Here is a 24,946-nt window from a genome sequence, read left to right on the forward strand (position 1 = left end):
AAAGCAAATTCTTAAATAAAGTTAAAATATAGCTGCATCAAAAGTATGTGTGTTTCAAAATAATTATTTAAATAAAAAATGCCTATTGGAGCATATGACATATACAATAGTACAAGCATTTGACAGGCTTGTTAGAATCAAGATATTTAGGCTCATTCACACTACTGTAGATTTCAGCTCACCAGACGAACTATATTTAGATTCACCATGATCAAAAATGAGAATAACATGTATCAAAACCAAAATCAACATGAGGTGAAAAGAGAAGACAATGTAATGTATTTTGGAGGGGATAACAAATGGCATAAAAGAAAAATTATAACTACTACATATCTATCTAGCTTGACAATATTTCTTCACTAAAGTCCAAATCCAAACTTTCTGTGGAAAATATACAGAAAATCTGCTCATTTTGAGAATCATTTCTATACCCTCATTCTGTCATGAGTGATTAAGTATGCAAGAAAACTTACTTATGCTATGTTGAAGTCATAACATAATCGCTTACCTCTCCATAATTATCAAACTGTTTATTATGGGATTTCTTTCCTGTTCCACCAAAGCCAAATCCAAACTTGTCAGTACCTAGATTTAAAAAATATTTTACTTTTCTGGTGAGAGAAAATATACAATTAAATGACCTGTAAAAGAAGTAATTTTATTCACACAGTATGTCCATTTCATAAACCCACAGTAAAACTATTCCTTAAGTTTCTGAATCCTACAAAAAACTAAACAGTGCTTAGGCAACAGAGCGTGTGTGAGACTAGGGACACCAGTGATACTGCATCCCTTTCTGCTTTGGCCACTAAGAAATTCAGATGCAAGTTTACAATAATGTGAAGCATCTATATGGTACTGTGTGGTACAGATTCACACACATTAACTTTACCCTGACTCCATTCATATTCTTATCCCTCATTTCATACTGCTATAATATCTGTACTTTTTGTAAGTTCCTTCAAATCTTTTTTGGAACAGGGTGGGGTACAGATAAATATTATTTCCACGTCTTTAAAATAAAAACTTTTTATGGTTAAATTTATTATTTTGCTTCCCCAAATAATAAAATGTTAACTCCCAAATGTAAATCAATCAATTCAGTTATTTTAGAAACACTTACCTAGGTCCAAAGAGGCCTGCATGGTAGACCACCCGACCCTGCATAACCCTTGGTCATGACAGGATACTTCATAGTAGTGTTTCCCTACAAGGGTAAAATACATTGAGATTTATAAAAATCACACACACATGCTTCATTTACCATGAAGCCATCTTCCCATTGTTTCTGAATTACACTGGTATGTATCAAATGAAGAATTATAGGTATATTTGTACCATCAAACACCTTCCCAGATCCTTGACTTAAAGCTATTTTTAAAAACTCATGGGCCAGGCATAGTGGCTCATGCCTGCGGCCAGCACTTTAGGAGGCCAAAGCAAGCAGATCACCTGAGGTTAGGAGTTCAAAACCAGCCTGGCCAACATGGTGAAACCCCATCTCTACTAAAAGTGCAAAAATTAGCCAGGCATGGTGGTGGGCGCCTGTAATTCCAGCTACTCGGGAAGCTGCGGTAGGAGAATCGCTTGAACCCGGGAGGTGGAGGTTGCAGTGAGCCGAGATGACACCATTGCCCTCCAGCCCGGGCCCTCCAGCCCGGGCGACAGTGCGAGACTCTGTCTCAAAAACAAACAAACAAACAACAAAAAAACCCTCATGTATTAATACATTGCCTCAAAAGTTTATACAAGTGCAGATGCTGTTCAAATACCTTTCATTAATCCTTTAGTAGCTCTACACCCATGCCATTCCTTTACTTCTCTGCTTTGACAACAAAGACCGTCTGACCCAATTGCTGGATTTGAGAAGAAAACACAGAAAAACACGTCAGTACAGGTTTTATAAATCATACATTCCCATCCCCCACCACCAAAAAAAAATCATTCAGTCTCACTAACAAGATAATTCCTTCATTTGTTGCAATGTTCCAGAGACTGAGACTCACTGATTCCTGAGTGATAGTAGTATTTCCCAAGAGTAATTAACCATTTCATTCCCTGGGTGTCCTTGGCTATGTTGGGGGCTATTTTCTATGCTGCCATCTGTTAACTAAGGTAAGATTTTACAGCAACAAGTCTAGAAATGATTCAACACAGCTCTTAACCTGACTTGCACTAACAGTAGTTGCACCATCAATACAAATGTGTTTAGATAACTATTCTCTGGAGTCCTTTAAAGAAACGTACTCAAGGATGATGCATCACCCGCTCATCGATATTTGTCCTGATTTTATAGAGCTTGAGTGACTATATAACTAAAAGATAACAGAACTGTCTCTAGCTTGTTCCTCAATCCATGGAAGAAACCATATGGGAAACTAGGAGAAAGCATGAAAAAATAAGCATGTATTTGTTACTTGCTAGTATTATAAGAGCTCTAAAAGATGAGGTATATTCTATACTATACATCACGGTCAGTCTCAGTGATGTCCACATAGTAGGTGCTAAATGGTTTTAAGTAAAGATTCAGCTTTTTGTCCGTACTGGAAAAAAACTATAACTTCTGTCCTGGTTCATCTTTCCAACTCATATTCCGTACTTGAAAGTAGAACAAACTGTTAAGCACCTCAACACACATCTTCCTACACTTTTCAGAAATTAAATTATTCAAAGTATGAATTCTTACCCATATGGGTACTGAGTCACGTAAAACTGAACTTTTAAAAAGTTATCTAGGAGCTTCCAGGATAGGTGAACACATGATGGCTCCTGAAGAGTGGCATGCCCAGGGAGGGGAGAAGCTCCAAGCCCCTTCCCATACTTCAGCCTATGCATCTCTTCATCAGTATTCTTTGTAATAGCTTTAAAAATAAACCAGTAAACATATTTCCCCGAGTTCTGTGAGCCACTCTAGCAAATTAATTGAACCTGAGGAAGGAGTTGTAGGAACCCCGATTTACAGCCAGTTGGTTAGAAGCATAAGCCACAACCTGGGCATCAGATGTGGGGGACAGTCTTGTGTGACTGAGCCCTCAACCTGCCGGATATGATGCTATCTTCATGGAGACGGGGTGAGAATTGAATTGAATTACAGTCCTCAGCTGGAAGAAACCACAATGGGAAAGTAGGGGGAACCATGAATAAACAAACATGTGTCTGTTACTTACTCCGTCAGTTCTCAGCTGGTAAATGCTGAGAACTGACTGCTTGCTTGACTTGTGGGAAAAAACCCCCACACATCTGCTGTCAGAAGCATGCTGTGAGAGTATACAGGGAAAATGGAGTTTATTTATTTCTCTGTATTCTCAGAATTGGTGTCAGAATCAGGGTTTGCTAGAACTGCCTTGGCTCACAGAAATATAGTTTGAAAAGAAAAAGGATAAAAGGGTAGGGGATGAGGAACTTTTGGTTTCTTGGTGGCCACAAGATCACCTATGGTATGGAGCCACAGCTGTGCTACACTCAGTTACTAAAGGTAAAAGTTATCAGTGGAATTTAGAGTTGGATCGAACTCCTGAGGAGCTGGTTCACTGGATGCATAAGAAAACACAAATAAGAACCCTCGAGGCGGAGCTTGCAGTGAGCCGAGATCGCGCCACTGCACTCCAGACTGGGCGACAGAGCGAGACTCTGTCTCAAAAAAAAAAAAAAGAAAAGAAAATGCAAATAAGAAAGAAAAAAGTATACAGTCCTTTGGTTACTATTATCTGTAATAGCTAAAATGAAGTAAGAGTGCGGGGTCAGCCCTTGATGTGAGACCACATTCAGATTTCAGTCCATCTGAGCTTTGGTCACCAGCTTCAAAGCTGACCCCCATGGGAAAAATTATACAGGGCCAACAAAAAGTACTTCTAAGACCTGTGGTCTCCAAGAAGGCAGTCAATGTGGGGAAGAGCAAAACCAAAAAACTCTGAAACTGGAGGGTATAGTGTGAAGGAACTGTTACATTTTGTAGATCAGTATCATAAGCTTCCTGAGGAGCCTTTACTAAAATGCATTCTGAGAGTAACTACTTTAGGAAAGTATCTTTGGTTTTAAATGCAGCAGAAGAGAAGGGCATATTTAGGCTGATGCAGGTCTCGTTGCTCACTATGAAACAATCACAGATGGATCTATGCATGATGGAGGTTATTCCCAAGCCAACAGCCAGCCTGGTGGATTGGATAAAAGCCACCGTAAGGTCTGTTAACCCCAAGAAGGAGGACTGTCCAACTCCACCTATAAATACTTTCTTTTATAATTTCTGCATTTTCTATTTGAGTTAGGAAAGTTTTGCCACAGCTAAATTATACATTTAGTTTTCTGTATTCATATTCATACATACATATTTAAGTCCTAAATACATATGGAATTTATTTCTAATTATGATGAGATAGAAGTCAATTTTATATTGCTCCAGATGGATCATCAATTGTGTCAGCACCCTTTACTTAATAAACCATCCTTTTTTCTCACTGAAATGAAATATAATTATTTTTCCTGTATATAACTTCTCATATATGCTGAGATTCATTTCCATTATATTCCACTGTCTATTCCTATGTCAGTTCTATACTGTTTAATGATAGTGACTAGATTCTAATATCTGGTAAATTAAATCTTAATCTTATTTACTTGGTGTTCTCATGTATTATTTTTTAAAGTTTCTGAATTACAAATGAGCTGATGGAAAGCCTATCCACTTACCAAAAGCAGATCCTCTGTCATATGGGTTCATCTGCCATTTGTTGAGCACTAAACAAATTAAAATAAGAAAAGTTACCCACAGATATATAAAATTTAAAATGCTTGGCTGGGTGTGGTGACTCACGCCTGTAATCTCAGCACTTTGGGAAGCTGAGGTGGGCGGTTCACTTGAGGTCAGGAGTTCAAGACCAGCCTGGCCAACATGGTAAAACCTCATCTCTACTAAAAAAAAATACAAAAATTGGCCAGGCATGGTGGTGTGTGACTGTAATCCCAGCTACTCGGGAGGTTGAGGCAGGAGAATTGCTTGAGCCCAGGAGGTGGAGATTGCAGTGAGCAGAAATCAAGCCACTGCACTCCAGCCTGGGCGACAGAGTGAGACTCCATCTCAAAAATAAAGAAATAAATAAAACAAATAAAATGCTCTATTAAAAAAAAAGCAAGTATTTTATACATCTTAATTCCTCTAGACTCAATATGGTTTTATATATTATTTAGAACACACAAGTAAAACTTGTTTTTATTAAAAGCAAAAACACAATTGAAAAATCAGGCATGTTGAAGATAATCATCACTGGTCCATCTGGACCTAAAACCTTATCTCCTCACTTGCTTGCTTCAGTGTGCTCTGTATTAGATGATACTGATCTCTGTCCTTACCCCTATGTCACTATTAAAATGAAGTTTAGGTAACTAAACAAGTTGACTTCAATTATAAAGGAAATAACTGATCAACATTTCAGAGTCTAATTATCTTGTAACTATCAAAAAAAAAAAGCAAGTCCTTTATCTTAATTCAATACCACATTCAAAAGTCACACAAATTTTTCATCCTCCTTTTTACAGCATTGGCATTTTCCTTTTCTGACACATCTTAATAGTTTGTTAAGATGTATGTATAAACTAAGAATTGTGATAAAGAGAGCCCTACGTGCTTTCTAGCCCAACTTTCCACTCATGGTAGAAATCCTTTCTAGATTATTTCTGGTCAAAAGATATCCATCATCAGCTTAAACACTTTCAACACTGTAGAAACAACTTTGAGGTTCTCCCTTGCATTGTCGCTCAATGTAGCTATTACTTAGTACTCTAAGTTAAACAGAAATGTTCATCTAAGCTATTTCTAATTGGTCCTGGTCCTGCTTTCTAGAATAATTATTTTCTCTCTAGTTCTCTTCAATAATTTAACAATTATCCCATCTCCATTTTTACTTCTTCTCCATGTTTAAATTTCTACTTTCTTTATTCCTCATAGGATGTGACTTTTAGAATCATTATCCCTATGGTTATTCTCCTTTAGGAGTGTTTTCTTTTACCACCATTTCTCATAAATGACGGCACAGTTGTTACAAGTTCTGAAACTATTATAGGATAGGCCAATAGTGTAAATAGTTACATCAATTATCTATCTCATAATTAATTTACATGAGTTCATAGATTCTACGTTATACATTTTATGTATAACATTACTTTCAAACAACTGAAAAGAATATGTTAATATGACAGGTTCACTAGTCTTCAACTTGCTATTTTGTAACAATCCTGTTTTGTATAATGAAACAAGAGTGACTTAAGATATGGAAAAAATATTATTAAAATATAACAAAAGATTAATTAAGATAGAATGAAATTTAGAAACCATTCAACAGAAGCAACACAATTTAAAGATGAAGAAACTGCGGTAAGATTGATTATGGTAGAGACAGTATCAGAAACCTAATAAAAAGACCAATTTCCATGTAGATAGGACTGCACATATGAAACAACTTTAAAATTTGTATTTTAACTTCCTAGGTGGTTCCCTTCTTATCTTAGAGGAAAAAAATGCCTCTGTTCCCTGTAAGGCAATACTTCCCACCAGCATGGGTTTTTACTCCATAAATTATTTGTAAAATCCTTCCTTAATATTTTTGTAAAATGTACCTATTTTCCTTTAGTATTAAGCACAGAAAGTTATCAGGTTAAGAAAAACACTATAATATCGAAATGTAATCTCCAAAATGCCAGTGTTTTCTCAAAGGGAACACTATTAGTATTTTAGGAGGGACAACCTTGCAGTGTTTACGCTCTCAATGACATTTAGCCTCCCTGGTTTCCGGGGTTCTGGATCCCAATACCACCCCCCAGATATTGACAACATTTTAAAAATGCATACCCAAATCTCACTTTCCTAACTGCCAGTGATGAGAACCGATGATTTCTATAAAAGGAAATATCAATTTATAAAAATTACCTGAAGCACCAGTTTTAATTGTTGTTTTTCCTTTTTTGCCTTCCTGTTGGTCTTTCAGAGTTTCATAAACTATCTGGATAACTGGAATACTAAAAGCCTATCAAAGTAACAAAAGGTATCTATATTAGTATTCAGATATTAATGACAGTTTAATAACCAATATAAATGACAAAAGTTATACACATACATCAACTAATTATACATATTCCAGATTGCTACTACAATTTCATTTGCCCAAACCAAAAATACCAGTCAGACAACAGAGGGTGGACTAAATGAAGGAAATAGGACGCAGTTAACAGCACAAAATGATAAAACAATGGAGACCAGTAGAATGAACCTACACTGAAGAGGGAAAATATCATCCAGTCCGACAAATTATTTCTCTAGTCTAGGCCAGTAGGAGATCAACTTCTGTATGTAACCTTTTTATTTTAAGAGTCATCATATTAAAATTCAGAAGTGAGTATAAACACTAAAGCTACTGTAACTCTCTAACACCCATTTAAAACTATGTTCTTAAGGTCATACTTTTTTGTAGTTCTTCATAATTAGCTGGTAACAAAAATATCATTTTCAGTAGCAAGTAATTAATTCCTTACCTTTAGGAGGTTGCTATTTTATTAAATATTTCAAAGTAAAAACTACTGTTCAAAGCTATTTTAAAATTGAAATTTTAGAGAGAAAGTAAATATAATTTATTACTTACACCAGTTTTGCCACTTCCTGTTTCTGCAGCCTGAGGGGAAAAAAGTTGATTTTACAGATTAAGTTGTCTATTAAAGAAATCAAACTAACACCATAATATGTAGAAATCTTTAACATTTGACCGGCTACCTTTATTTTCACAGTGCCTCCAGATATCCAGGCTTCCTCTGTCAGCTCTGACTACAGCCCATCTTGTTACCTTTCCCATACCCTTAAGAATCTTCTCTTCCCTTTCCTTTCCCATTGCTACCATTCAAACGGAAGCTCTCATCATTCTAATATAGATTATTATAAAAGTATCTGAACAACATCTAATCCCAGAGCTATACTACAATCTGCTACTCAAATTAGTCTTCATAGAAGACTAATAATCAAATTCTTTAACAAGACATTTGAGAAAGAGCCCAAATAATCTGACCCATTACCTCTCTACCATTTTATTTCAAGTTTATCACCCCTCAGACACATTATTTTATGCTACCATCCAACTGAAATATTCCGGGTCATATCCTACATTCTACTATTTGCTGTTTTGTTGATATTCTCTCTACCTAAAAAGCATTTCTCTTTTATCTTCCCTTGTCAAAAATCTGGCCTACGCTTATAACTCCAGCACTTTGGGAGGCCAAGACAGGAGGATCGCTTGAGGCTGGGAGTTGGAGACCAGACTGGGCAGAATAGTGAGACCCTGTCTCTACAAAAAAATACAATAAATTAGCCAGATGTGGTGGTGTGTACCTGTAGTCCCACCTAATTGGGAGGCTGAAATAGGAAGATTGCTTGAACCCAGGAGTTTGAGGCTGCAGTGAACTATAAACACACCACTGCACTCCAGCTTGGGCAACAGAGCTTGGCCTTTTTTAGAAAAAAAAAAAAAAAAGAAAAAAAAAGAAAAAGGAAACCTACTGCTGGGCGCGGTGGCTCACGCTTGTAATCCCAGCACTTTGGGAGGCTGAGGCGGGTGGATCACAAGGTCAGGAGATCGAGACCACGGTGAAATCCCGTCTCTACTAAAAATACAAAAAAATTAACCGGGCGTGGTGGCGGGTGCCTGTAGTCCCAGCTACTCGGAGAGGCTGAGGCAGGAGAATGGCGTGAACCCGGGAGGCGGAGCTTGCAGTGAGCCGAGATTGCACCACTGCACTCCAGCCTGGGCGACGGAGCGAGACTCCGTCTCAAAAAAAAAAAAAAAAAAAAAAAAATATACGTCCTCTAAGCAGTCCCTATGATCCTTCAAGCAAAAGGATAACTGGACTCCCACTTGAATTCTGTACTACTCTACATCTCTTATGAAGGAGCCACATTCTCTCTGATACGAGATTCATTCTTAAACATGTCTTATTTCCCTAGTTGGTTTAAGCTTCTCAAGAGTAAATACTTACCTGTTTGAAGCTTTTACCTAATAGTCTGAATACAGTATATGTATCATAAATGTTTGTGAATAAAGTTAAAGTATCATTTTTAAGCCTATGCAATTCTTAGAATGTGTCCCCAGCTCCCAATCACCTCATCAAATTTAAACTTACCATAAGTACATCACCTCCTCCTAAGATCAATGGGATAGATTCAGCCTGGATATCAGTTGGGAGGCTAAAAGAATCATATTTGAAGAATTTTAGTTACTGGGAAAAAAAATCACCTAAGCAAATTAAGTCATGTTAAACTTTAAGCCTAAAAGAAAATGTTACGTGGTAAATACGATCCATCTTATTCCACTAGAAATATGTCAAGGTTAAAAAAAGGAAACTTTCCACAATCTAGAAAATCACAAAAAAAACCTGATTTTCACTTACCCAACTAGACACAAAAATATTTGATAAAATCACTAACAACTGTTTAAATTATAAAACATCCTCTCCCAGGTACATTTAAGCTTTATGTACTTACAGCCAATCCATCTCTTCCACAGCTTGTGCAATCTCAGGCATTACACCCATCTCTGAAAGTAAAAATTAATTTTAGAAACCACATAAACTGAAGTGAAATCATAAATTGCATTGCTCTCAAAATTACTATTCATAAAACAGGGTAAAGATTTTGAAGGATAGCTCAGTTACATCAAATCTATTGAGCGTGGCACTGTTGAAAGAGCACAAGTTCTGGAGAAAGACTTGAGTTCAAATGTCAGTTCTCACTTATTAGCAAGTGACCTTAGGCAAGGCTATAAATCTGTTTTCTCCACACAAAATGGGGCTGATATTATCTACCTCGTAGGGCTATATGAAGACCAGAGATAATCATGTAATGCAGCTGGAGCATGGTTGTCACCTAATAAACTGTAGCCACTATAGTGCCTGTTTACTTCTCATGACTTGTGAAAAGTCTGCCAAGCATACACAAGGTTGTTGCATTTAGAGATAATGTGGTAGTTATGTGCCTTGGCTATTCCAGGACCATGTGAATACCCTCAGCAATTGGAGAAAAATGAATAGACAAGTGGAGAGCACCCACATTTATTGGCAGCCGTAATCAAAATTTTGATTAACTGAAGACGGAGGGGCCCGTGGTGAAAACATGGGCACCTGGAAATGTCAGCTGAAGAACTGCTCTGTTCTTAACTGTATACATATCTCAAAAATTCTACTTCAAGGCCCATCCTAAATGAATAGAGATGAGTTGCTCCTAACTGGGTTTTGTCATTTTATCATTTCTCATATGAACTCTAGAGGGTAATTATATATGGAGTAGTTAGTTGGATTACTTAAACTTTCCTTCCAAAAGACAAGTGATTTTTATTTTGAGTTTGTATTTACAAAATATAGCTTTTATTATTATAAAAATATATATTCTTATAAAAAAATACTCAAATATTCCCAAGCCCCAGAGAGAACCAATTTTGAAATTCTGTATTTCTTGCCATCGTGAAAAGGCATAAAGCAAATGTACAAACTGAAAATACTCTTCATAAAATTATGTAGCTTTTTCTTTGCATCAGATGAGAAGGATCATCATTTTCAAAAAAGAAGGCTCTCCTAACCCTTTTTTTGTTTGTTTTCTTTTTTTTTTTGAGACAGTCTCGCTCTGTCACCCAGGCTGGAGTGTAGTGGCACGATCTCAGCTCACTGCAAACTCCGACTCCCAGATTCAAGCAGTTCTCCTGCCTCAGCCTCCCGAGGAGCTGGGGCTACAGGCGCATGCCACCACGCCTGGCTAATTTTTTTCGTATTTTTAGTAGAGACAGGTTTCACCGTGTTAGCCAAGGTGGTCTCAATCTCCTGACCTCGTGATCTGCCCACCTTGGCCTCCCAAAGTGCTGGGATTACAGGCATGAGCCACTGCACCTGGCGACTTTCCTAACTCTTAATCTCCTCAGGAAAAAAAAAAAAATCCACAGATAAACTAATGAAGATCTAAAGTTGAATATCCAGGCAGGCCTTCCTAAGAATTAACCTGTATTACAGTCTATGTTCTCTCTCCTAAAACGCAAACTGCTTGAAACAAAGGAGTGGTGTGTTCTTACTGCATATTGAATACCGCAAGCTGAAGTTGTTTGCAAAATTGTTATACGAGAAACAACATATCACTTTCAGTAAATTCCAGACAACCTCTTGTACCATTCTGGTCATGTTCCCTGCAAGTTTTCTTTGAAACCAGACCTTAAATATAATACTTTTAACAGTTAAGGAAAAATTAGAAACATTCATGAAATTCCAGTTTTGTCTTACTTCATATCACAGACTCTTTTTCCAGTCCTTTATCTCTAACATTCATGAAATTTGTGTATGACTCCCAAAGATGTGAACCTATAAAATGACTACCTAGAACTATCCTACAGACCTTGGCTCTAAAATCTTGTTTTAGGAGAATGTTGGGAAAAGAAAAACAGCAACAACTCTGAGCAGATTTCCAATTGAATTCTATTAGAAGATGTAACTGAAAACAGTCAGAAATCCTACATGACTGTTGCACTTTAGGAGGCCGAGGTGAGTGGATCACCTGAGGTCAGGAGTTCGAGACCAGCCTGGCCAACATGGTGAAACCCCTGTCTCTACTAATAATACAAAAATAAGCAGGGCATGGAGGTAGGCGCCTGTAATCCCAGCTACTCAGGAGGCTGAGGCAGGAGAATTGCTTGAACCTGGGAGGTGGAGGCTGCAGTGAGCCAAGATCGCACCATTGCACTCCAGCTGGGGCGACAGAGGGAGACTAGGTCCCCACACCAACATCCCCCTCCTCCCCCTCCAAAAAAGAAAAAAAAATCTTACATGACTGGAGACTTGGAATTCCTAATATTCTTACAGAAGAAAACTAAAAAATATAAAATACTACAACATCTGAAGTCATCTTAAAAAGTTAATAACATTAAAGGACATTAGGCTTAACGTGATACACTTATATAGCAATAAACGTTACATAAATGCTACATAAATGTGTCACGTTTAGCACATTTAAGGCTGATTACAGCTTCCTAAAACTGGATGCCTAACAGGAGGATGATAAAGCAAGAGGGGAAAATATCAACTGTAGGGTTCGATAAGCCACATCAAATCATATTTGGAATAAAGGAGGGTAGCAGACGGCAAATAAATATGAATTTTCCAAACTTATGTTGGACTGGAAAATGCTTTCCCTTTAGCTTCAACACTGAACATTTATGTTGATATAATAGCGTTTAAGAACAAATAAAGATCAGGTTTATGCCTGGAACGTTTTGGAAGGGCCTGAAAAAACTGGACAGAGGCAGGATCGTCATTTTTCCCCAATGACTCCTCCCCACGCCGTCTCGCCTCTCTGCCTGGCCAAGCCCAGACGAGCCGCGGGCAGAAAAGGGTTCCCAAAGGGTCACTGCCACGTTGAGGCAGGAGGCCCAGGCGTCTGGGAGCCGCTAGAGCAACGCCGCCACCTAGATTTTGCAGCCGAAGTTGCACTGGCCGGAAAGCCAAGTGGAGATTGGTAGAAGGGAAAGGGCAGGGAAAGGGACGTCCCGGCCAGCTCCTGGAAAGAATTGTCCTCCCAACCCAAGCTGCGACCGCCCCTGATCCCGCAACGCGGGTCCATCAGGGGCTGCAGCGGACAGCGCCCTTCTGTCTCCCTGACCCCTGTCCGCTCCCGCCCCTTTAGCTCCCCGCGGGCCCCCCCCCACCCAGGGCTGAGGCGTGCAACAAGCCGTCCCACCACCCACAAAGTTTCCACAAACGCACCGGAGAAGGCCGCCATCTTCACCCCGTCCTCCGCGGCTTCGCCCGCTCGCTCCCTCCCTCCCGACTGACACGGCGCGCCAGTGGCGGCGCGCGCTTCCGGCCCCTGGTCTTCGGCGTTCGGAGTCCGGGCAGAGACTCAGCCCCGGGAGAACCGTTCCCATGGAAGGAAAGGCCCGCGGCGGCCCCGCCTTATGCGCCTGCCGCTGAGCGGACCGCTGGGACCCAGGGCCTCTGGAAGCCGCCTTTGTTCTGGGCACCATGTGTTCGGAGCACACCACGCGGTATCAGGGTCACAGCCACAGAGAAGGAAGCAGATGTTTGGTGATTAGGGTCATCCAGTGGGCTCAGGTCGACACCACACCGTGCCCTCCCCACTCAGTCCCCCCACTTTACAAAGATGAGCAGGGCCTTGGTGTGTGAATGACCTGGAGAGATGGACTGGATTCATCGCCCTGAGCACCAATACTAGTGAGTGCCTGGCAGCCAGTAGGTATTTGTTACTTTTTTTTTTTTTTAACTAAAATAAGTAATGATTTAGGTCTCCCTCCCTTCACCCATGTTTGATGTCGCTTTTATAATTTCGGGTTTGACTTCCATGCAATTTTAACTCCTTTCTCTTTGCAGAGAGATGGGGAAAGTAAATGAGGAATCCTCCCAACCAGACACTCACTCTGTCAGGAAGGTATTAGAATCTTTAGATAAGGACTCTAAAATTCGGGAAAATTAAGTCACTTATCTAAAGACACACATCTACCGAATGGCAGCGTGGGATCTGAGCCACATCTGCCCAACGCAAGGGCGCGTGCTGTGCTATCTGTAGCCTGCCCCAGAGTGTCATGGAGAAAAGTGGAACCCTCAGGCAAGATAAAATAGGGTTGCAGCGGCCGGGCGCGGGGGCTCAGGCCTGTAATCCCAGCACTTTGGGAAGTCGAGGCGGGCGGATCACGAAGTCAGGAGGTCAAGACCATCCTAGCTAACATGGTGAAACCCCTTCTCTACTAAAAATACACACACACACACACACACACACACACACACACACACGAAGAAGCCGGGCGTGGTGGCGCATGCCCGTGGTCCCAGCTACTCGGGAGACTGAGGCAGGAGAATCGCTTGAACCCAGGAGGCGAAGGTTGAAGTGAGCCGAGATGGCGCCACTGCACTCCAGCCTGGGCGACAGAGTGAGACTCCGCCTCAAAAAAAAAAACAAAAAAACAAAAAAAAATAGGGTTGCAGCTACTCGGGAGGCTGAGGCATGAGAATCACATGAACCTGGGAGGCGAAAGCTGCAGTGAGCCGAGATCGTGCCACTACACTCCAGCCTGGGCGAGAGTCTGTCTCAAAAAAAAATAAAAAATGAAAAAATAAAAAAGATAGAATGGGCTTAGAAGTACAGATTTGGGTACCGGATTCTGAGTTTGGATTCTAGCTCTGCCACTTGCTTGCTGTGTGCCCTTGAACAAGTCATGAAGCTTCTTTGGGCTTCAGTTTACTTACCTGTGAAATAGGTATGAACAACAGTACCTTTCTCATACCATAGTTATGAGGATCAAATAAAATACATAAAGCACCTAAAATAGTGCATAGCACATGGTAACAATATAACTAGCTCTGTTATTACTATTACATGTAACAGGATTCACCTGAAGCTCCAAAGGCCCAGGACAATACACTCAGCCCTGCAGCTTCACACTTCCAGGGGGCACTATTCACATTATATTCTCTATTCTTGTTATATTTTGTCTAAATAATACCCTGAGAGTTATGCAGTGTAGCAGTTTTGAATGGATACCAAGTACCCCCACTTTCCAAGGAGAGATACAAGACCCATATTATGCAGGACTTGCCAAAGGGAAATCTGAAATCTAATTTTTGTGCCTTTAGCCAATGCCCACCTTTAAAGTATGAAAAATCAGCTGGGCATGATGGCTCATGTCTATAATCCCAACATCTTGGGAGGCTGAGGCAAGGGGATCACTTGAGCCCAGGAGTTCAAGACCAGCCTGGGCAACATAATGAGACCCCCATCTCTAAAAAAAATTAAAAATTAGTTGGGCATGGTGCACACCTGTAGTCTCAGCTACTTGGGAGGCTGAGGTGGGAGGATCTCTTGAGCCTAGGAGGTGGAGGCTGCAGTAAGCCATGATGGTGCCACTGTACTCCAGCCTGGGTGGCAGAGCAAGACCCTGTCTCAAGGAAGAGATAAAGTATGAAAAAATTAAAGATGCAAATTAACAGAAAAGATTTCTGTGAAAAGAATGCGTTTCAGGGAACTACTCTGAGAACTTTTGATCTGAGAGTTTGGGAAGCGTAAAGACTGCTCTGAGAAGCTGTCCCTAGGAGGACCTGAGGTGGCAGGGCAGAAAAAGAGACAGAGAGGGCCGGGCGCGGTGGCTCACGCTTGTAATCCCAGCACTTTGGGAGGCCGAGGCGGGCGGATCACGAGGTCAGGAGATCGAGACCACGGTGAAACCCCGTCTCTACTAAAAATACAAAAAATTAGCCGGGCGTGGTGGCGGACGCCTGTAGTCCCAGCTACTCGGAGAGGCTGAGGCAGGAGAATGGCGTGAACCCGGGAGGCGGAGCTTGCAGTGAGCCGAGATTGCGCCACTGCACTCCAGCCTGGGCGACAGAGCAAGACTCTGTCTCAAAAAAAAAAAAAAAAAAAAAAAAGAAAAAGAGACAGAGAGAAGGAGAGAGAAGCTTGCTGCAGGAGCTAACTGCGTTTGCAACAACTGTGGGGGAATCGTGTGACATTTTTTCCCCAAGGGATAAATAGATCTGTGGAGAGTGGACTGGAAGTTTTCTTCAAAGGGAATGTGCCCAAGAGACTTCCTGGAGGAGCTAAATGATTCAGCACACAGGCCCCCAAGGAACGCAGTGGCATCCTTACCTTCCAAACTGGAGGAGAGATATCCCTTGTCTCATGGGAGTTACATGTGGAGGATGTCAGCAAGGAGAATCTCCAAGATACCACAAAAAGTTCCCTCTGAGAGAAACAATCAGCCTTGAGCATGTGTAAGCCAGAGAGCACCAGAATCAGAACACCATAACCCCAGCCAGATAAAGGTGTGTACCCACCCCCCACCCCATCCCCTAGACTTTCTCCTTCCCAGGAGTTGGAAACAACAGCTAATGGGAGAGGTGAGTGCAGAAAAGAGACTGACCCCATCCTCCATCCCACTGCAGGCTTCTGGCGTGGAATAGGCCAAGCAGGAGAGGAGGAAGCCATGATGTTGGTTGAAGTCGTGAATTTCAATCATGATACTGGACATGATAGTTTACAGAAACGAGGGTATAATTAGATGAAAGTAACCAGACAACTCTTCATTGTCTCAGAGTGACCAGAAAAGCTCTGGAAGACGCCAGAGACTTCATCTAGGTCAGGGGAAGAAATAATCCATAGAGATGATTTCAAGGTAACGGATAATGTTTTCTGTTTGTGCCTTATCAAGTTCAGCTCACTTAATATACTGCTTTAATAATTATAGATATTTGTATGTATGTATTGCAATGTCCTCGGTAATGCAAATTGGGATATGTGAATTGGGGTATGTGATTGGCTCCTCTCCTTGGCAGGTAGAATAACATCAGGCAGAGAAACAGCAGCCAGGCCCTTCACCAAACCAAAAGATAGAGGATGGGTGCCTTTCAGTCTGGTATTTTGCTGGTCTAGTCTCCCCAAGAATAGATTGATTTAATGGTTGCCTACTAACTGGGAGATTCCTAGGAACCCTGGCCTGGTCCCAGAAACCAGGACAGACACCACCAGGTGGCACCAAACTGTAGCCAAACTGAGAAGAGATTGGACTGGACCCTAAAAACTCCCAGCCTGGGCTTTTGTTCATTTGTCTGCATTTATACAAATGGACGTGAGACATTTAAGGCGGGTGATGGAAGTCTTCAACAGTTGGATTGTGGTGCTGGTTGCACAGGTCTGTAAATCATTGAATTGTTCACTTAGTGAATTTTATGATATTTAAATTATACCTTAATAAAGCTGCTTAAAAAATTATAATTCAAAAACACCTGTGACAGCGTGGTGTCTCATGCCTATAATCCCAGCACTTTGGGAGGCCAAGGTGGGTGGATTACCTGAGGTCAGGACTTCAAGACTAGCCTGGCCAACATGGTGAAACCCTGTCTCTACTAAAAATGCAAAAAATTAGCCGTGCTTGGTGGTGGGTGCCTGTAATCCCAGCTACTTGGGAGGCTGAGGCAGGAAAATCACTTGAACCCAGGAGGCGGAGGTTGAGGTGAGCCGAGATCATGCCACTGCACTCCAGCCTAGGTGACAGAGCAAGACTCTGTCTCAACCACACACACACACACACACACACACACACACACACACTCCCAGCCTGGGCTTGCCCCCAATATTTATTTTTTTTAACCTCAGAATAACCCCACATTTTCTGTAATTGGGTTGTTTGGGCCCCACTAATCATGTGATAGGGAAGTTTTACTATGTTATCCATGGGCCCAAGATATTATGCTATGTATTTTCAAGTAAGCTATATTATAATTATATCCCACTGTGGAGCAAATGGTTTTGCAACTACTAAGGCAGACCTAAAAAAACATGCCTTCAGGTATCTGGGAAAGTGTAGAGAGGATGGGTCCTGGGAAGGCCTCTGTAGATGGACCACCCAAAAGCCATACACAGTTCCTAGGTTAGCTCATTCGTGCTGCTATAGCAAAATACCTGAGAATGGCTAATTTATAAGGAACAGAAATTATTTCTGCCAGTTCTGGAGGTTGGGAAGTCCAAGATTAAGGTGCCAGTAGGTTTGTAGTCTGGTGAGGGTTTGGTTTCTGCTTTTAAGATGGTGCCTTGAACACCGTGTCCTCCAGCAGAGAGGAGCTCTATGTCCTTACATGGCAGGAGGTACAAGGGCAAGAGACCAAATGCTCCATGAAACTTCTTTTACAAGGGCTTTAATCCCATTCATGAGAGCAGAACCTTTATGGGCCAATCACCTCTTAAAGGCCCCCCTCTTAACATTACATTGGCAACGTGAAGTTTGGAGGGAACATTCAAACCATAGTAGTCCCCTTTCCCATTGCCTTTCTTTATTATAGAAATCTGAAACAGGCTGGACATAGTGGCTTATGCCTTTAATTCCACCACTTTCGGAGGCCAAGGTGGGAGTATGACTTAAGCCCAAGAGTTCGAGACCATCCTAGGCAACATAGAGAGTCCCTTTCTCTAACAAAACTTTAAAAAATTAACCAAGCATGGTGGCACGCACCTGCAGTCCACCTATTTGGGAAGCTGGCCAGGGGAGGATCTTTTTTTTTTTTTTTTTTTTTTTTTGAGACGGAGTCTTGCTCTGTCGCCCAGGCTGGAGTGCAGTGGCGCAGTCTCGGCTCACTGCAAGCTCCGCCTCCCAGGTTCACGCCATTCTCCTGCCTCAGCCTCTCCAAGTAGCTGGGACTACAGGCGCCCGCCACCGCGCCCGGCTTATTTTTTGTTTTTTATACATTTAGTAGAGACAGGGTTTCACCATGGTCTCGATCTCCTGACCTCGTGATCCGCCCGCCTCGGCCTCCCAAAGTGCTGGGATTACAAGCGTGAGCCACCGCGCCCGGCCCTTTTTTTTTTTTTTTTTTTTTTTGAGACGGAGTCTCACTCTGTCATCCAGGCTAGAGTGCAGTGGCGTGATCTTGGCTCACTGGAAGCTCCACCTCCTGGGTTCACGCCATTCTCCTGCCTCAGCCTCCCGAGTAGCTGGGACTACAGGTGCCCCCCACCATGCCGGGCTAATTTTTTTGTAGTTTCAGTAAAGACGGGATTTCACCGTGTTAGCCAGGATGGTCTCGATCTCCTGACGTCGTGATAAAGGATCATTTTTGAGCCGAGGAGGTCAAGGATGCAGTGAGTCGTGATCACACCACTGCACTCTAGTCTGTGTGACACAGCCAGACTCTCCTCAAAAAGAAAAAAAAGGAAACTTGGAAGAAGAAGAAAACAATCACCTTTCCAGATTCCTTTTTAGAGAGACAGCCCAGAGACTCAGTTCTGCCTGGAGAGATACAACTGGCAGTGCCAGGTTCGGACTTCCAGGAATGCTTTTCAAAAGGGAAAGATCTGACTGGCATGCACCCTTTTTCGTTTGGAACATTGATATGATGCCTGGAAAGTCAGCAATGAGTCCCAAAGATAAAAGCTGCACACTAAGACTACTGAAGCAGAAATAAAAGGCTGGATCCTTAGTGATGGTAAGCCCAGGTCTGTCTACCTCTAGACCTCTCTTGCAGCTTGAGAATGTCCCAGTTAAGCCACTTTAAAATTTCTTTTTTCTGCAGCCCAACACATTGCTAAGAGGTACAGAAAAGAAAGGAAATAAAACACACATCATTATGGATATTCTGTAATGTATCTTTCAGGAAAATTTTTTGAATGTTTCATAATATAGCAATAATCTATTCTGGCTACAAGGAGGAGGAGATATTTGGCCTGAGTTGTGAGTGAAACATCCAAAATTATCCCTGAATATATGGCCATTTCCTCACAATGAAAATGAAGGTGAAATGTGACATATACAGTAGAGGATGTGACTCTGAACCCAGCCTAGGGAACATAAGTCAAATTAGGTTGTTTAGTTTGTCCTTTCATTGACATCCACCCTCCTCCTCAGTTCCTATTCCCAGGTCCTTCTGGAACAAGATAAAGCCAGCTGCTTAGTTTCTGAGGATCTCACCACCAAGAAGGAGGAAGCAGCTAGAGAGAGAATTTGTTTTAATCTAAAAGAAGTTGAGTAGAAAATATAATATTGTCATCCATAAACCCCCTCCCTACAAAGTCCTTCCTCACAATACAGGATACAAACCCACCCATCATTTCACACAAGTAACAGTAACCTTCCCCTTCCATAAATGCTGTCCGTGTAGGTTGCCCCAGATCTACCTGTTAGGAGGGAAAAAACGACTCAGGAGTACTTGCACTGGATCTTGAATCTTGCTATGGTCAGTCTTTCCATTAATACACCCTCCCCCTTCCCTCTCCCTAGAATGGCTTTCCCTTTTTAGTTTTGGCTATCTGTTGCTGTGAACAACTACACCAAAACTTAGAGGCATACTACAGCAGCTAATATATCTTCTCATAATTTAGGGGGTCAGGAATTTGGGCAGGGCTTAGCTGGCTGGTTCTTCTTCTCCATGTGACATTCCCCAAGGTCACTCACTAGGTCACATTCAGCTGGTGTCTTGGCTGGGCTGGGAGGTCAAAGAAGACTTTACTTCCATGTATGGTCACCCATTACTCCGCTACATGATATTGCTCTGTCCACGTGGCCAGCTTGGACCTTCTCGCAGCAGGATTAGTATTAGGGAAGGCAGACTTCCTAAACAGTACCACAAAGATGTGTCTCAAAAGTAGAAAGCAAAAGCTGCATATCTCTTAAGCCAGCCTTGGAAGTAATACAGTGTCACTTCTATTACATTCTGTCAGCCAACACAAGTCATAGGACCAGCCTATGTTTCATGGGGAGGAGAAACAGACTCTACCATTCAATGCAGTAAATAGCAAAGAGTTTGCAGCCATTTATAATATACCATCTTCTGTAACGTAGTAGGTGCATTTACAATATAACAAACTATAATAACACCTATCTTCTTGGCAAACTCCTAATTATCATTCAGATTCAACTAAGCTAGCAACTTGCAGCAAATCCTGCTTCCCCAATGTTTATTTCTCTTTTTCCTTAAATTTCTGACTTAGTTGGACATATGGCTGCTCAGAATAAAGACTCTATTTGCCAGCCTTCCTGGTAGCTATATATGGCCATATGCCCATATTCTGACCAGTGGTATATAAACAGAGGTGTCAGATGTGACTTCTGGGAAATGTCCATAATGGAGGTGTTGTGTTCCTCCTTATTTCTTCCTTCCTGTTGGATGGAATGAGGATGTGATGGCTGGGGTTTGAGCAGCCATTTTGGACCATGAAATGAGAGTCATATACTGAGAATAGCAGAACAATAAGAGAAAAATAGCTTGAGTCTCAGACGCCTTTGGACCACCATACCAGCCAAAAATTGTGACTCTAGATTTCTTAAATGAGAGAGAAATAAACATCTATTTTCTTTCTTTGCAGGAAGGGGAGATGGGGGCAGTCTGTCTCACGCAGCCAAACCTAATCCTAATTTATATGCTCTCATTAGTTATCTATTGCTGCAAAACAAGTTGACCCAAAATCTAGTAACTTAAAACAATAAACATTTATTATTACTGCCAGCTTTTGTGGAACAGGAATTCAGAAGCAGCTTGGCTAGGCAGGTTCCACTTGGAGTCACTCTTACAGTAGTAGCCAAGCTGCTAGCTGGGATTGCAGTCATCCCAAGGCTTCGCTAGGGCGGAAAGATCAGTTTTTAAAGCTTGGTCACTCCCCTGTCTGTGCTGGCAGTGAGTGGGAGGCCTCTGCTTTTCTCCACATAGATCTCTCCCTGGGACACTTCAGTGTTCTCATGATATTACAGCTGGGACCCCCTCACCCTTCCCCACCAAAGCAAGCCATCCTAGAGAACAAAGCAGAATGAGTATTATCTTTTATGGCATAGCCATCAAAGTCACACTATCACTTCTGTGATATCTTAGTGGCCACACAGGCCTATTCAGCATGGAAGAGAACTAATACACACATAGGTGTGAATTCCAATAGACAAAGATCTTTTGTAGGGTGGGCAACCCAAAGGCTGGCTACCATATCCCTGCTTCCCTAACAGACCCCCTTATTTGTTCATGTGGCAGGTGGTGATCCCTCAGTCTCAGGAAAAAGTATGTTCGTGTCACATTCTCTGGGGTAAATTATGTTGCTTCTAGACTCGCCATTGTCATTAAATTTGTTAGCTTAGCTTTCTGTGTTTTTCAGAATTTACCAGACTCACAGAGCAGTTTGAAGATAGGGAGGCTCACATTTAAACATCCTTTTTTTCCCCCTATATTTCCTATAACTTCTGAGTTGGGCAACAATCATTGAATTTTATGCTTTTGTCTAAATAAGCTGTCAGAAACTGGTCCAGATCTATTAGAATGCAACATCATTCTCGCTGCCCCGGCATTCACCTTATGGTGCAGGGACCAGAGGGCGCCTGGCAAACAGACATAAATCCAGAGATCTATAATTCCGTATCCCCTGAAGAAGTGGCCATAAAGTCCATCACTCCAGATATATGGGGAGAGGGAGACAAAGGGCAACCCGGGTGAGTTTCAGAGGGACTGTAAAACAGAAAAAGAGATCTCACTAACTGCGTCACTCTCTGCATATGCAAGCCAGGCAGGGACACAATTTATGTTAGGGTGCCAACTGGCCGGCAGGCATGAACGTCCCTGTCTCCCACGCCCACCATCTTGAGTGTTCGTCAGCCTCTGTGAGTGATGCTGTCAGCCCTAGGGGAAATGGTGCCACATTTGGAGTCTGAACTTACAGATGTTTAAGAACAGAATGTACATCAGACACATGGTCCAAATCCAGCAGGCCAGAATCTGCCAGGATCCCCAAATTCCATCACCTGCGGCAGAGCCATTTTGCACCTGCACACAGAGCTCAGGCTCACTTTCTCAGCCTCCCACCCAGGTTCCTTGCTTCGCTGCACCTCCTTCCTGTCTGTGAAATTGATCTCAGGTTTTCTTGTTAACAAGGTCTGTGATTTTTTTTTTTTTTTAGTAGACTGAAACAAAACCACTTGCTATGTGAAAAAGAAGGGTAGGTAATAAAAAAGATGGTCAAGAATGTTCAAAATGCCTGGAGAAAACAATTCTGAATATAAGAATTTATACTGCCTGTTTCCTATGATACAATAATAAAAATGGGAATTTATGAAGACTGCTTCCACTGTAGGTCTGAATGGTGGTGGTCCAGTTACTATGGCTGCATAACAAATTACCCCAGTATATTTTTGACTTAAAACGTGTTTGCTTTGCTTATAGATTTTAAGGGTGAGGAACCTGAGCACAGCAGGGATGGCTTATCTCTGTTCCACAATGCTCACCTTGTCCAGGGGCTGGAATCATGACAAGGTTGTCACTCTCATGACTCAGTTAATGCTCATCCTAGCTGGGATGAGTCCCAGCTGGGACTGTTGGCCAGCTGCAGCCTGGGCTTTTTCACAACACTGTGGCTTTATTCCAAAGGTGAGTATTCCAAGGGCCATGTGGCTTTCAATGACCAAGCTTCAGAAGTCAAGTGGTGTCATTTCCTTCTCATTTTATTCATTAAGATAATTACAAGGTTGCTCAGATTCAAGGGGAGGGATCATAGATGCCACCACTTGAAGGAGGAGCGTCAACATGAAATTTTTTTTCTTTTTGAGACAGGGTCTTGCTCTGTCTCCCAGGCAGGAGTGCAGTGGCACAATCATGATTCATTGCAGTCTCAATCTCCCAGGCTCAAGCTGTCCTCCCGCCTCAGCCTCCCAAGTAGCTGGGCCTACAGGTGTGCACCACCGTACCTGGCTAATTTTTTGATTTTTTTTTAGAGACAAGGTCTCACTGTGTTGCCCAGGCTGGTCTCGAACTCCTGAGTTAAGCAATTCTTCCGCCTTGGCCTTGGAAAGTGCTGGGATTACAGGTGTGAGCCATAGTGCTCGGACTCAACATTACATTTTAAGAAAACATGGGACAAGGTATAAATTGGTGGTGATGTGTTACAGTTCTCCAGAGAAACAGAAGCAATAGGATGTGTGTGTATATAGAAAAAGATTTATTTTAAGAAATTGCCTCACATGATTATAAAAGGCTAGCAAGTCCAAAATCTATAGGGTGGGCTGGCAGGCTGGAGACCCAGAAAGAATTGATGTTGCCGTTGAAGCCTGAAGACCATCTGCTAGAGAATTCCCTTTTGTTAGGGGAGGTCGGTGTTTTGTTCTATCAAGGCTTTTAACCAAATGAGGCCTACCCACATTATGGAGGGCAATCCACTTTACTCAAAGGCCGCCTATTTATTCATTTGATTACTTATTTATTTATTGAGACAGGGTCTTATTCTGTCACCCAGGCTGGAGTACAGTGGCCTGATCATGGCTCACTGCAGCCTTGACCTCTTGAACTCAAGTGATCCCACCTCAGCCTCCCAAGTATCTGGGACTACAGGCACATGTTACTACACCCAGCTAATGTTTGTATTTTTTATAGAGATGGGGATCTCACCATATTGCCCAGACTGGTCTCAAATGCCTGGGCTCAAGCCATCCTCCTACCTCGCCCTGGTCTCCCAAAGTGCTGGGAGTACAGGTGTGAGCCACCAATTTAAATGTCAATCTCATCCAAAAACATCCTCACAGAAACATCCAGAATATGTTTGTTTTTGGGGTTTTTTTTTTTTTTTGAGATGGACTTTTCTCCATTGCTCAGGCTGGAGCGCAGTGGGGTGATCTCAGCTCACTGCAACCTCCGCCTCCAGGGTTCAAGCGATTCTCCCACCTCAGTCTCCTGAGTAGCTAGGATTACAGGTGCCTGCCACCATGTCTGGCTAATTTTTGTATTTTTAGTAGAGACAGGCTTTTACAATGTTGGCCAGGCTGGTCTCCAACTCCTGACCTCAAGTGATTTGCCTGCCTGGGCCTCCTAAAGTGCTGGGATTACAGGTATGAGCCTCCGTGCCCAGCCCCAGAATATGTTTGACCAAATATCTGGGCACCATAGGCCACATGTATTCATACATAATATTAAACATCACACATGCATGCCTTGTCAACTTGGCACCCATACGCATCTCCTTAACCCATACTTAATCTCCAAATGAACACAATAACAAGGTCATAATTCCACCTAAGATGATACAACTGTCCTGTGTACACTGGAAAATACACTAGCTCCTTCCCCAGGAGAGGATGTAAAAACTCTTGGATGATGTTTATTCTCCTTGACATTCTATTTTTATGTCAATATTTAGATATAAAATTAATAATACTTAGGTACTATAATATAAAATGAGTGTATCTTATGTTACATGAGGGGATAAGAGGGAAGAAAACAAAGATATTTGCAGCCAGGCACAGTGGTTCATGTCTGTAATCCCAGCACCTTGGGAGGCTAAGGCAGATGGATCGCTTGAGCCCAGGAGTTCAAAACCAGCTTGGGTAACATAGTGAGACCCTGTCTCTACCAAATAAATACATACATAAGGATAATTGCCATATATGTATGTACATACGTATAGCAAAACAGATGTATATAT

At 41.9% G+C, this 24,946-nt stretch overlaps 1 protein-coding gene and 1 long non-coding RNA gene across 2 annotated transcripts in view; one reads left to right on the forward strand and one right to left on the reverse strand.

The window, feature by feature from the left end:
* The window catches only part of DDX1 (DEAD-box helicase 1), a 37,927-nt gene extending 24,976 nt beyond the window's left edge, over window positions 1-12,951 (reverse strand). Inside the window, exons 1-9 of the mRNA XM_055252102.2 lie at window positions 12,769-12,951; window positions 9,515-9,566; window positions 9,154-9,217; window positions 7,629-7,658; window positions 6,920-7,016; window positions 4,687-4,734; window positions 1,773-1,856; window positions 1,124-1,207; window positions 509-585 (exon numbers count right to left, since the gene is read on the reverse strand). Of these exons, the coding sequence (XP_055108077.1) occupies window positions 509-585; window positions 1,124-1,207; window positions 1,773-1,856; window positions 4,687-4,734; window positions 6,920-7,016; window positions 7,629-7,658; window positions 9,154-9,217; window positions 9,515-9,566; window positions 12,769-12,784 (552 nt within the window). The 5' untranslated portion in view covers window positions 12,785-12,951. The remainder of the gene's footprint in view (window positions 1-508; window positions 586-1,123; window positions 1,208-1,772; window positions 1,857-4,686; window positions 4,735-6,919; window positions 7,017-7,628; window positions 7,659-9,153; window positions 9,218-9,514; window positions 9,567-12,768) is intronic.
* A 2,709-nt stretch (window positions 12,952-15,660) lies between these two features.
* On the forward strand, window positions 15,661-16,794 carry LOC134733476 (uncharacterized). The gene is made up of 2 exons (XR_010116960.1): window positions 15,661-15,837; window positions 15,958-16,794. It is a non-coding gene; the product is annotated as an uncharacterized lncRNA (long non-coding RNA).
* Window positions 16,795-24,946: the final 8,152 nt, after the last annotated feature.

This window comes from Symphalangus syndactylus, chromosome 18 (assembly GCF_028878055.3).
Source record: "Symphalangus syndactylus isolate Jambi chromosome 18, NHGRI_mSymSyn1-v2.1_pri, whole genome shotgun sequence".
In the NCBI taxonomy this organism is placed as follows: Eukaryota; Metazoa; Chordata; class Mammalia; order Primates; family Hylobatidae; genus Symphalangus; species Symphalangus syndactylus.